General features: G+C 54.9%; 1 protein-coding gene across 1 annotated transcript in view; it reads right to left on the minus strand.

The window, feature by feature from the left end:
- Positions 1–13,060, minus strand: part of LOC136570951 (filamin-A-like) — a gene marked incomplete at its 5' end in the record, with an annotated part of 35,830 nt that extends 22,770 nt beyond the window's left edge. The window contains 14 exons of the mRNA XM_066571374.1: positions 574–702; positions 1,489–1,629; positions 3,043–3,145; positions 3,897–4,144; positions 5,568–5,591; positions 5,954–6,143; positions 6,803–6,959; positions 7,047–7,170; positions 8,240–8,410; positions 9,522–9,682; positions 10,461–10,623; positions 10,996–11,169; positions 11,681–12,287; positions 12,798–13,060. Coding sequence (XP_066427471.1) covers positions 574–702; positions 1,489–1,629; positions 3,043–3,145; positions 3,897–4,144; positions 5,568–5,591; positions 5,954–6,143; positions 6,803–6,959; positions 7,047–7,170; positions 8,240–8,410; positions 9,522–9,682; positions 10,461–10,623; positions 10,996–11,169; positions 11,681–12,287; positions 12,798–13,060 — 2,655 coding nt within the window. The remainder of the gene's footprint in view (positions 1–573; positions 703–1,488; positions 1,630–3,042; positions 3,146–3,896; positions 4,145–5,567; positions 5,592–5,953; positions 6,144–6,802; positions 6,960–7,046; positions 7,171–8,239; positions 8,411–9,521; positions 9,683–10,460; positions 10,624–10,995; positions 11,170–11,680; positions 12,288–12,797) is intronic.
- Positions 13,061–13,351: the final 291 nt, after the last annotated feature.

The raw sequence follows: 13,351 nt of genomic DNA on the forward strand, positions 1-13,351 counted from the left end.
AGCCCCTGGGGACAGGGACAGGGGACGTGGGGCCAGCGCTGTCCCCATTGTCCCCACCCTCTCCAGTGTCCTTGGTGTTGACGGTGAAGGTGGCCGGGCAGTTGATGGTGCCCCATTGTCCCCAATGTCCCCATTGCCCTCATTGTCCCCAATGTCCCCATTGTCCCCAATGTCCCCAATGTCCCCATTGTCCCCAATGTCCCCTGACCCCCCATTGCCCCCATTGCCCCCAATGTCCCCATTGCCCCCATTGTCCCCATTGCCCCCATTGTCCCCATTGTCCCCAATGTCCCCTGACCCCCAATGTCCCCATTGTCCCCAATGTCCCCATTGCCCCCATTGTCCCCATTGTCCCCAATGTCCCCAGTGTCCCCAATGTCCCCATTGTCCCCAATGTCCCCTGACCCCCCATTGTCCCCACTGTCCCCAATGTCCCCATTGTCCCCATTGCCCCCATTGTCCCCAGTGTCCCCAATGTCCCCTGACCCCCCAATGTCCCCATTGCCCCCATTGTCCCCAATGTCCCCTGACCCCCCATTGTCCCCAATGTCCCCAGTGTCCCCGTGTCCCCACCCTCTCCGGCGTCCTTGGTGTTGACGGTGAACGTGGCCGGGCGGTTGACGGTGCCGTGGGTCAGCCCGGGGCCGTAGGCGGTGACGTGGCCGCTGTTCACGTAATCCACATAGAACTGCAGGGGGCTGCCTGGGGGGGGACAAACGGGGACATCGGGGGGGTCAGGGACACCCCGAGCCCCCCACGGTGTCCCCAAACTGTCCCCAAATCCCCCATGGGGACAGTGACCCCAAAGAAACTCCCCAAAGCCACCCCCAGGTGACAGAATCCACATAGAACTGCAGGGGGCTGCCCGGGACAGGGGGACATTGGGGGGGTCACAGCGTGTGCTGACCCCCCCATGGTGTCCCCAAACTGTCCCCAAATCCCCCACGGGGACAGTGACCCCAAAACCCTCCCAAAGTCACCCCGAGTGACCCCATAACCTGGGGGGGGTGGGACAAATGGGGACATGGGGGGGTCAGGGACACCCCGAGCCCCCCATGGTGTCCCCAAACTCCCCACGGGGACAGTGACCCCAAAACCCACCCTTGGCTGCTCCCATGGGTTCCAAACACCTCAAAATCTCCCAAAAATTCCAAAATTCCCCCAAATTGCCCATACCAGGGATGTGGATGCTGTCACAGCAAATGTCCATCTCGTGCAGCCAAAACTCCCCCAAAACCCCCCAAAACTCCCCCAAAACCCACCCTTGGCTGCTCCCCTGGGTTCCAGACACCCCAAAATTCCCCAAAATCCCCCCAAATTCCGGGTACCAGGGATGTGGATGCTGTCACAGTGGATGTCCATCTCGTGCAGCCAAAACTTCTTAAACCACCCCAAAACTCCCCCGAAACCCAGCCTTGGCTGCTCCCCTGGGTTCCCAACACCCCAAAATTCCCCAAAATTCCCAGGAATGCCCCCAAATCCCGGTACCAGGGATGTGGATGCTGTCACAGCGGATGTCCATCTCGTGCAGCCCCGCCTCGCTGGGCGCAAACCTCACGGTCACCGTGCCGTCCTTGTTGTCCGTGATGTCCGGGGTGGCCACCTTGCCCGAGGGCATCCGCACCTCACCTGGGGGACACCTGGGTCACCTGGGACACCTGGGGACACCTGGGGACAGCTGGGGACACCTGGGATCACCTGGGGACACCTGGGGACAGCTGGGGACACCTGGGGACACCTGGGGACACCTGGGGACAGCTGGGACAGCTGGGGACACCTGGGATCACCTGGGACACCTGGGACACCTGGGGACAGCTGGGACAGCTGGGATCACCTGGGGACACCTGGGTCACCTGGGACACCTGGGGACACCTGGGGACAGCTGGGGACACCTGGGGACACCTGGGACAGCTGGGACAGCTGGGGACACCTGGGGGACACCTGGGTCACCTGGGACAGCTGGGGACACCTGGGGACACCTGGGGACACCTGGGACAGCTGGGATCACCTGGGGACACCTAGGACAGCTGGGAGTGACTGGGGACAGCTGGGACAGCTGGGGACAGCTGGGACACCTGGGGACAGCTGGGGACACCTGGGGACACCTGGGACAGCTGGGGACACCTGGGGACACCTGGGGACAGCTGGGGACAGCTGGGAGGGACTGGGGACACCTGGGGACACCTGAGGACACTTGGGGACACCTGGGGCACATGGGGACACCTTGGGGACACCCAGAGGTACTTTTGGGCTGTTCAGGGCTGATTTGGGGATGATTTTTGGGTGTTCCTGGGGTGTTTTTGGCTGATTCAGGAACGGTTTTGGGGAGATTTTTGAGGTGATTTTGGGCTGAGTTTTGGGGTGGGTTTTGGGCTGGTTTGGGTTCATTTTGGGGTGGTTTTGAGGTATTTTTGGACCGGTTTTGAGGATGTTTTGGGCGGATTTTTGGACCAGTTTTGAGGAGGTTTTGGGTGGATTTTTGGACCGGTTTTGAGGAGGTTTTGGGTGGATTTTTGGACCGGTTTTGAGGATGTTTTGGGCGGATTTTTGGACGTTTTGGGGCCGACTTTGAGGTATTTTTTTGGCCAGTTTTGGACCTGACCCTGAGGTATTCTCGGGCCGATTTCGGACTCGTTTTTTGATTGGTTTTTGGAGATGTTTTTGGGCTGACTTTGAGGTATTTTTGGGCCTATTTTGGGCTGGTTTTGAGGGATTTTTGGGCCTATTTTTGGGGCTGGTTTTGAGGTATTTTTGGACCGGTTTTGAGGATGTTTTGGGCGGATTTTTGGACCAGTTTTGAGGAGGTTTTGGGTGGATTTTTGGACCGGTTTTGAGGAGGTTTTGGGCGGATTTTTGGACCGGTTTTGAGGAGGTTTTGGGCGGATTTTTGGACGTTTTTGGGCCGACTTTGAGGTATTTTTTTGGCCAGTTTTGGAGCTGACCCTGAGGTATTCTCAGGCCGATTTCGCACTCGTTTTTTGGTATTTTTGGGCCAGTTTGGGGGACCCCCCCCACCCCCCAAATTCGGGGTGTCCCTCTCACCTGTGATCTCGCCCTTCTTGATGGTGAAGGGGATGACGAGGTCGAAGGGCCGCAGCCCGGCCATGTCCAGCCCGTTGACCCCCAGCAGCGGCCGGTCCGTGGCCTGGGGGGCACCGAGGGTCAGAGCACCCCAAAAACCCCACGTCCCAACTTTCACCCCAAACTCCCTGGTCCCCTCCATTTTCCCCCAAATTCTCCCCCATTTTTCCCTGTTTTTTCCCATTTTTCCCCAATTTTCCGCCATTTTTTCCCCATTTTCCCCCCATTTTCCCTCTGTTTTTTCCGGTTTTTATTCCAAGTTTTTTCCCCTGGGTTTTGCCCCCTTTTCCCCATTTTCTCCCCTTTTTTTCCTCATTTTTCCCCATTTTTTCCTGGTTTTTCCCATTTTTCCCGTTTTCTCCCTGTTTCACCCTATTTTTCCCACTCACCATGACCTGGAAGGGGCTGTTGGGGATGTGCTCCCCCCAAACCTGATGCAGACCCCACATTTCCCTCTATAATCCCCATTTTCACCCATTTTTTCCCATTTTTTCCCCATTTTTACCCCATTTTTTCACCAATTTTTTCCCATTTTTTCCCATTTTTTTCCCATTTTTACCCCATTTTTTTCCCATTTTTTCCCGTTTCCTCCCCGTTTCTCCCCATCTCCCACTCACCATGACCTGGAAGGGGCTGTTGGGGATGTGCTCCCCGCCGAACCTGACGCAGACCCCACATTTCCCTCTATAATCCCCATTTTCACCCTGTTTTTACCCTGTTTTTTTCCCATTTTCACCCTGTTTTTACCCCATTTTTACCCCGTTTTTTTCCATTTTTTCCCATTTTTACCCCATTTCTCCCCATCTCCCACTCACCATGACCTGGAAGGGGCTGTTGGGGATGTGCTCCCCGCCGAACCTGACGCAGATCACGTATTTGCCGGGCTGGGGCGCGGTGTAGAAGATGTCGAAGGTGCCGTCGGGGTTCTCCACCACGTCCACGTCCACCTCGGAGCCGTCGGGCGTGCACACCGAGCAGGTGACCTTGCCCTTGCCGGCCGCCTTGGCGTCCACCGTGATCAGCGTCTGCTCGCCCAGCTGGATGGTGGGGCCCAGGCCTGGACCTATGGAGATGGGGGTCAGGGACCAGGAACCCCAAAATGGGGACAGGAACCCCAAAATGGGACCCATTGGGGCCAGGAATCCCAAAACGGGGCCAGAAACCCCAAAATGGGACTGGGAAACCCAAAATGGGACCCATTGAGTCCACTGTGATCAGTGTCTGCTCGCCCAGCTGGATGGTGGGGCCCAGGCCTGGTCCTAAGGGAGATGGGGGTCAGGGATGGGGCCAGGAACCCCAAAATGGGAGCAGGAACCCCAAAACGGGGACAGAAACCCCAAAACGGGACCCATTGGGGCCAGGAATCCCAAAACGGGGCCAGAAACCCCAAAACAGGGCCAGGAACCCCAAAACAGGAGCACCATGATCAGGGTCTGCTCGCCCAGCTGGATGGTGGGGCCCAGGTCTGGACCTGAGGGAGATGGGGATCAGGGATGGGGCCAGGAACCCCAAAATGGGGCCAGGAACCCCAAAATAGGGCCAGAAACCCCAAAACAGGACCCATTTGGGGACATCTGGAACAAGAACCCATTTGGAACCCCAAAATGGGGCCAGAAACCCCCAAATGGGACCAGGAGTCCCAAAACAGGACCAGGAACCACAAAATGGGGACAGGAATCCCAAAAAGGGGCTGGAAATCCCAAAATGGGGTTGGGAACCCCAAAATGGGACCCATTTGGGGACATTTGGAACAGGAGCCCATTGGGAACCCCAAAACGGGGCCAGGAACCCCCAGGCTGGACCCATTTGGGGTCACCAGAATGGGATCCCTTTGGTGGCCCCATAAAGGAGCCTTTGGGGTCACCATGGTGGGACCCCATCGGTGGCCCCAAAATGGGATCCCATCATTAATTTTGGGGGTCCCCGACATTAATTGAGTTTGGGGGTCCTACATCCTTCACTTGGGGGGGTCGTACATTATTAAAATGGGGGAATCTCTCATTAATTGAGATCATGGGGGTCTCCCATCATTAATTTTGGGGGGTCCCCATCATTAATTGGGATCACGGAGGTCTCTCATCACTAATTTTGGGGGGGTCCCTTCATTAATTAAGATCATGGAGATGTCCCATCATTAATTTTGGAGGGTTCCCATCATTAATTTTGGGGGGTCCCTTCATTAATTAAGATCATGGAGATATCCCATCATTAATTTTGGAGGGTCCCCATCATTAAACTGGAGTGGTCCCTTCATTAATTGAGATCATGGGGCTCTCCCATCATTAATTTGGGGGGGGTTCCTCATCATTTAAATCGGGTTCCTCCCACCCCAAACCCCCTCCCAACCCAACCCTCACCCCCTCCCCTGTCTCCCCCCCTTCCCCTCATGCAGGGCCATTTTTGGGGTGCAAAGGGGGCTCGATTTTGGGGTGCAAAGGGGGGGTTTTGGCCATGCTCCCCCCCCCCAAACCAAGCCGTGCTCTTACCTAAGCCGTGACCTCCGATGGAAACTACAGCGTGGGGGGGGGGGGGGGGTGGGCGTGGGGGGGTGGGCGTGGGGTGGGGTGGGCAGAGAAGCAAGAAATCCAGTGAGACACAGCCGTGAGACCCCCAAAACCCCCCGAAACCCCCCCAAAATCCCCCAAAACACCCCCAAAAATCCCCTTTTCCCCCCTCAGTGCAGCCATGCCCCTTTCCCGGCAGGGTTGTGCCCCCCCCATTCCTGAGGAGGTTTTCGCGGTGGTTTCTCCCATTCCTGAGGTGGTATCCCCCATTTGCGGGGGGGTTCCCCTGTAGTTTTTGGGGTGGTTTTTCCCATTTTTGAGGTGTTTCCTCCCAATTTTTGGGGGTTTTCCCCCGTTTCGGGGCTCACCGGTAACCGTGCACTTGCTGGCGTCGCCGGTGGGCACGGCCCGGATGCGGTAGGGGGAATAGGGGATCTCGTCCCCCCCATATTTGATGAGGATGGTGTAGCGGCCGGTCATGTCCGGCACGTAGGACACGGTGTAGGTGCCGTCCTGATTGTCCCGGATTGAGGCTTTCTTGGGCTTCCCCTCAGGATCCTGAAGGGAAAAAGCGGGAATTTCGGCCATTGATGAGGTGAGAATGGGAATTTGGGCAGTTTTTAGGGTGTGGGGTTGGATTTTAGGGCTGAGAAAAAGCATCCCAGAGCTCCCGGGTGGGGTCATGCTCCCTTGGGATTCCCCTCAGAATCCTGAGGAGTAAAAGCTTTTCCTGAGGGGAAAAAGTGGGAATTTTAGCCACTGGTGAGGTGAGAATGAGAATTTTGGTGGTTGGGAGGGGGATAATGGGAATTTGGGCAGTTTTGGGTTTTGGGGTTTGATTTTAGGGCTGGGAAAAAGCATCCCAGAGCTCCCGGGTGGGTCATGCACCCTTGGGACTCCCCTCAGAATCCTGAGGGGAAAAAACCTGGATTTAGGGGATATGATGCGGTTTGGGGATAAAAAAAATGGGAATTAGAGAATGTGGAACAGGGTTTTGGGGTAAAAACCTTGGAATTAGGAACTCTGTGGTCTCTTTGCGGCCACCAGTGCACAAAAACTCCCACCTCCACCACCAACCCCCCTCCCACCACAACAAACCCCAACCGCACCACCAAAACCGCCCCAGCTCCAACGCTCCCCCACCTCCTCCAAATGCCCAAAAAACCCCAAATCCCACCCTCCCTACCCCGTAAAGAGCCCCAAAACCCCAGAGGCACCGTGATCTGCACGGCCAGCAGCCCCTCGCCGGCGTCCTTGGCGTCGATGGTGAACTCCACGGGCAGGCTGGCCGGCACCCCCGTGGTGTTGAGCCCGGGCCCGCTGGCCCGCACTTTGCTGGCGTCGTGCGTGGGCAGCGCCTTCACCTTGAAAGGGCTTGAAGGGAGGAATTTTGGGGTCAGGATAGGCCAAAATACCTGGGGTGACACCCGAAAATGTCCCTCCCCCCTGCCACGGGCGCACCTGCGGGGCACCTCGTGGTCGCCGTAGCGCACGGAGATGCTGTAGGGGCCCTCGCGGGACGGGACGTAGGACACGCGCTGAGTGCCGTCGCCGTTGTCGGCCACGTCCACGGGCTCCAGCACGCCTGATGGGGGCAAATGGGGTTTTTTGGGGTTTTTTTGGGGGGTTTTTGGGGGTTTTTATGGGTGTTTTTATGGGTGTTTTGGGGGTTTTTGGGGGGGGGGTTTTGGGTGTTTTTTGGGGGGTTTTTTTGGGGTTTTTATAGGTGTTTTTGGGTTTCTTTGGGGTTTTTTTGGGGTTGTTTTTTGGGGTTTTTGGGGGGTTTTTTGGGGGTTTTTATGGGGTTTTTTGGGTTTTTTTTGGGGGGCTTTTGGGTGTTTTTATGGGTGTTTTTATGGGTGTTTTTGGGGGTTTTTTGGAGGTTTTTGGGGGGGGGGTTTGGGGGTTTTTATGGGTGTTTTTGGGTTTTTTGGGGGTTTTTTGGGGGGTTTTATGGGTGTTTTTGGGGGTTTTTAGGGGGGGGTTTTGGGGGTTTTTATGGGTGTTTTTGGGTTTTTTGGGGTTTTTTGGGGGGTTTTATGGGTGTATTTATGGGTGTTTTTTGGGGGGTTTTTTTGGGGGGGTTTTATGGGTGTTTTTTGGGTTTTTTGGGGTTGTTTTTTGGGGGTTTTTATGGGTGTTTTTATGGGTGTTTTTAGGTTTTTTGGGGGGGGGTTTTGGGTGTTTTTTGGGTTTTTTGGGGGAGTTTTTTGGGGTTTTTTTGGGGTTTTTGGGGATTTTTTGGGGGTTTTTTGGAGGGTTTTTTAGGGGGTTTTTTTGGGGTTTTTTTGGGGTTTTTTTGGGTGTTTTTGGGGGTTTTTGGGGGTTTTTTTGGGGGTTTTTTGGGGTTTTTTGGGCGTTTTTTTGGGGGGTTTTTTTGGGGGTTTTTATTCGGTTGGGGGGGCGTTGTTTAAGTGGGTTAAGAGAGGTCGGGGTGTGGTGGGATGGGTTAGAAGGATTGTAGAGTAACATAAGAGTAACAGGGTAGTACAGAAATTATTAAAAGGGGGATGAGGTGGCCCAAAATCCTACAGGGTGTCCCAAAAGCCCCATAAGGTGCCCCAAAATCCCACAGGGTGTCCCAAAATCCTACAGGACAGACCCCAAATCCCCCAAATCCCAGTCCAAAAGCCCCAAACTTCTCTCCCACTGACCTTTGGGGCCCTGGACTTTGACGTCCAGCGGGGCCACGCCGGCCTTGGAGGTGTCCACGGTGAAGGTCTGGGGGACGTTGGCCCGAACGTGGCCGGGGGTCAGCCCGGGACCCCCGCAGGTCACTCGGGACGCGTCCACCACGTCCGACACCGGCACCTGGAAGGGGCTCCCTGGGGGGAAAATGCAGGAATGAGGGGCTCTGGGGTGGGGTTTGGGGGGAAAATGGGATTTTGGGGGTGTGGGATGGGGTTTGGGGGGGATAATCGAGGATTTAGGGGTCAACAGGGAAAGAAAACCAGGGATTTAGGGGGTGTAGAGTGGGTTTAGGGGAAATAAATGGGGTTTAGGGGATGTGGGATGGATTTGGGATCAGCAGGGGAAACAATGGGATTTAGGGGTCACTGCAAAATATATCACCAAATTTCCTAAAAATCCCACCAAATCTCCCATAATCCCCTAAAAATCCTCCTAAAAACCCCCCAAAATTAAAATCTTTAAAAATTACCTGAAAAAAAAAAAAACAAAAAATTACCTGAACAATTCCCCCCACAAATAAAAAATCCCTAAAATTCCCTCCCCCTCTCCCCACGAAAAAAAAATCTTGAAAAATCTCCCAACGCTGAAAAAAATCCCTGAATTTCAATAAATAAATCCCCAAAATTAAAAATAAATAAATAAATAAATCCTCTGGAATGAAAAAAAAAGAAATCCCCCGAAATGAAATAAAAATCCTCCAAAATTCAAAATAAATCCCAAAAATTTCACCAAAAAAATCCCAAAGAAATCTCAAAAAATAAAAAAAAAATTTAAAAAAATTCCCAAATAATTCCCCAAAATTCCCAAAAATTAAAAAAAAATTCCCAAAAAAATCCCAAAAAAATCCCAAAAAAATCCCAAAAAATTTTTTAAAAAATCCCAAAAAATTCCAAAAAAATCCCAAAAAAATCCCAAAAAAATCCCAAAAAATTTTTTAAAAAATCCCAAAAACTTCCTAAAAAATTCCCAAAACTTCCAAAAAATTACGAAAAAAATCCCAAAAAATCCCCCAAAAAATTTCCAAAAATTTCCCCAAAAATTCCCAAAAAATTCCGAAAAAAATCCGAAAAAATTCCGAAAAAATTCCCAAAAATTCCAAAAAAAATCGGAAAAAAATCCAAAAAAATCCCCAAAAATGCCAAAAAAATTCCCAAAAAATTCCCCAAAAATTCCCAAAAAATCCCAAAAAATTCCCATAAAATTCCCATAAAATTCTCATAAAATTCCCGCGTTGCCGGGGCTCACCGGGGACCTGGTGGCCGCCGTAGGTGACGTTGAGGCTGTAGGTGCCGGGCTCGTAGGGGACGTACTCCACGGAGCAGCTGCCGTCCTTGTTGTCCGTGCAGGACATCTTGGCTTCTGAGGGACCCTCCACGGCCAGGCCCAGGCCCCCCGTGCCAGCCCCCCTGGAAAATGGGATTTGGGATCATGGGATGGGGGGAAAAGGGGATTTGGGGTCATGGGAGGGGGGGAAAAGGGGATTTGGGGTCATGGGAGGGGGGGAAAATGGGATTTGGGGTTGTGGGAAAGGGGAAAATGGGATTTGGGATCATGGGATGGGGGGAAAATGGGATTTGGGGTTGTGGGAAAGGGGAAAATGGGATTTGGGATCATGGGATGGGGGGAAAATGGGATTTGGGGTTGTGGGAAAGGGGAAAATGGGATTTGGGGTTGTGGGAAAGGGGGAAATGGGATTTGGGGTCATGGGAAATGGGGAAATGGGATTTGGGGTCATGGGAGGAGAGGAAATGGGATTTGGGGTTGTGGGATGGGGGGAAATGGGATTTGGGGTCATTGGAGAAAGAGATTTGGAAGGAAAATGGGATTTGGGGTCATGGGGGGGGGGAATGGGATTTGGGGGCATGGGAGAGAGGGGAAATGGGATTTGGGGTTGTTGGAGGGGGAAAATGGGATTTGGGGTAAAGAGAGGAGGGAAAATGGGATTTGGGGTCACAGGTTGGGGAGATTCGGGGGTAAAATGGGATTCGGGGACATTGGAGGGGAGGAAATGGGATTTGGGGTCATTGGAGGGAGAGATTTGGGGGAGAAAAATGGATTTTTGGAGTCATCGTGGTGAGGTCTGGGGAATAAAGGGGGTTGAGCGAGTGTGGGAGGAGGAGATTGGGAATTTGGGAATTCCCATTGGGATTTTGGGGATTCCCCTCGGGATTTTGGGGCTCTCACCGGGTCTCCACGGTGAATTTGTTGGGCTGGTTGGTGGTGCCGCTCTGGATGCCGGGGCCGTGCACCCGCACCCGGCTGGGGTCGCAGCCCTCGGTGACGGGGACACGGAACGGGCTCAGCGGCACCGGGGACCCCCCGTAGGTCACGTCCACCTTGTGCAGGCCTGCGTGGGGCAGCGGGGTCACCCCAAATCCCACCAAAAATCCTTTAAAACCCCTCAAAAGCCACCAAAAATCCCCTCAAAATCCCTAAAGATTGCCCAAAAATCCTGCAAAATCCCTCCACACCCCCCCAAACCTATAAATGTCCCCACAAGTCTCTCAAAATCCCTTAAAATTCCCCCAAAATGTTCTAAAATCTCCCCAGAATGTTCCAAAATCCTCTCAAACCCACCAAAATCCCACCAAATTCACTGGCAATCCCCCAAAATCCCTCATAATCCCCAAAAAACCTTCACAATCCCTCAGAATATCTCAAAATCCCCCCCAAGCCCCCAAAATCCCCCCAGATCCCCCCGGAACGCGGGCGCGCTCACCCTCCTCGTAGGGCGTGTACTCCACGTGGTAGGTGCCGTCACCCCGGTCCTCCACGAAGGTCTCGGTGACGTTTCCGGAGGGGTTGGACACCAGGGCCTTGACCAGGGGACCGCCGGCCTTGGACACGGCCCGAGCGTCCACCTCGAACTCCGTCACGGCCTCGCGGAACACGGCTGGGATGGCGAAACGGGCTCGGGGTCAATGGGGTCTTCTTCTAACCCAACCCAACCCAACCCAACTCATCCCACTCAACTCCACGCAAATCATCCCAACCCAACCAAACTCAACTGAACCCGACTCAATTCATCCAAATCCAACTCAACCAAACCCAACTCAACTCCACCCAAATCATCCCAACCAACCCAACTCCACCCAACCCAACTCATCCCAACTCAACTCCAGCCATATCATCCCAACCAACCCAACTCAACCCAACTCAACCCAACCCAACTTTTCCCAACCAACCCAACTCAACTGAATTCATCCCAGTCAACCTAACTCTAACAAACCCATTCCATCCTCTTCCAACTCAATCCAACCCAACTCAACTTGTCCAAACCCAACCCAACTGAACACAACTCAACCCATCCCAACCAACCCATCCTGTTCCATCACCTTCCAACACAACCCAACCCAACTCCTCCAAACCCAACGCAACTCAACCCATCCCAACCCCAAACTCACCCTTCCCCTCCACGCCGGGCCCGTACACCTTGATGCCGCTCGTATCCACGGCGGCCGGCGCCGGCTCCACGCGCACGGTGCTGGGGAAGTGCGGCACGGGCTGCCCGCCGTACTCCACGGTGACGGTGTGCACGCCGGCGCTGCGCGGCGTGTAGGCGATGGTGTAGATGCCGTCGCCGTTCTCCTCCACCCTCACGTCCGCCCGTGCCCCGGCCTCCGAGGCGATGCCGATGGTCAGCTCGGCCGTGCCGGCCCGGCTGCAGTCCACGCGGAACCGCCCTGGCTGCCCGGCCGTGGCCTTCTCCAACCCCGGCCCTTCGCAGGTGACCTTGGAAGGGTCGAACTTGGGCCGGATGGGCGCGCGGAAGGGCGAGCCCGGGATGTGGGCGCCGGCGAAGAGGATGTTGATGTTGTAGTCGCCGGGCTCCGTGGGCAGGTAGGACACGGAGCAGGTGCCATCGCCGTTGTCCTGGCACTCGATTTTGGCCTCGCAGGGCCCCTCCACGGTCAGCCCCAAACCGCCCGTGCCGGCGCCTTTGGTGTCGATGGTGAACGGGGCTGGAACCCCTGCCAGGCCCCCCTGGAGACCGGGGCCGAAGGCACGGACCTGGGGAGATGGAAGGGTTGGGTTGGGATGGGTTGGGTTGAGTTCGGATGGGTCACGTTGGGATGGGTTGGATTGGTTGGGTTGGGTTGAATTGGGTTGGGTTGAGTTATGTTGGGTTGGGTTGGGTCAAGTTGGAACTGATTGGGTTGGGTTGGATTGGTTGAGTTGAATTGAGTTGGGATGGGTTGAGTTGAGTTGGGTTCAGTTGGAATGGATTGAGTTGGGTGTGGTTGAGTTGGATTAGTTGGGTTGAGTTGGGTTTGGTTGAGTTGGATTAGTTGGGTTGAGTCAAGTCGGGATGGGATGGGTTGGGTTAGGTTGAGTTGAGTTGGGTTGGGTTGAGTCAAGTTGGGATGGTTGGGTTAAGTTGGGTTTGGTTGAGTTGGATTGGTTGAGTTGAGTTGAGTTGAGTTGGGTTGAGTTGGGTTGAGTTGGGCTGCATTAGTTGGGTTGACTTGAGTTGGATCCCAAGACCTCCACCCCAAATCCCCCCCAAACCCTTCCCCTCACCTTGGAGGGGTCCGTGGCCGGCACCACCTCGACGGGGAAGGGGCTGCCGGGCACGGGGACGCCGTCGTAGGTGACCTCCACGCTGTGGGGGCCCTCGTCGCGCGGCACGAAGCGCACGGCGCTGCTCTCGGCGACGGCGCCCGGCTCCACCGTGCACGGCAGCGCCTTCCGGGACGGGCCCAAAATCCGGGCGCCCACCTTGCCCTGGCCCCCCGCGCCCTTGGCCTTGACCGTGAACTCCTGGGCCTTGCCCACCTCCAGCTCTGGAAATTGGGGAGGGGGCAACGGGTTAGGAACCCCCAAAATCTGCCCAAAATGGGGGTGAAACCCAAATTGGGGAGGGGGCACTGGGTTAGGGACAGGGAACCCCAAATCTGCCCAAAATGGGGGTGAATCCCAATTTGGGGAGGGGGCAACGGGTTAGGGACAGGGAACCCCAAATCTGCCCAAAATGGGGGTGAATCCCAAATTGGGGAGGGGGCACTGGGTTAGGGACAGGGAACCCCAAATCTGCCCAAAATGGGGGTGAATCCCAAATTGGGGAGGGGGCAACG

Source organism: Molothrus aeneus, unplaced genomic scaffold (genome assembly GCF_037042795.1).
Source record: "Molothrus aeneus isolate 106 unplaced genomic scaffold, BPBGC_Maene_1.0 scaffold_437, whole genome shotgun sequence".
NCBI classification, from domain to species: Eukaryota; Metazoa; Chordata; class Aves; order Passeriformes; family Icteridae; genus Molothrus; species Molothrus aeneus.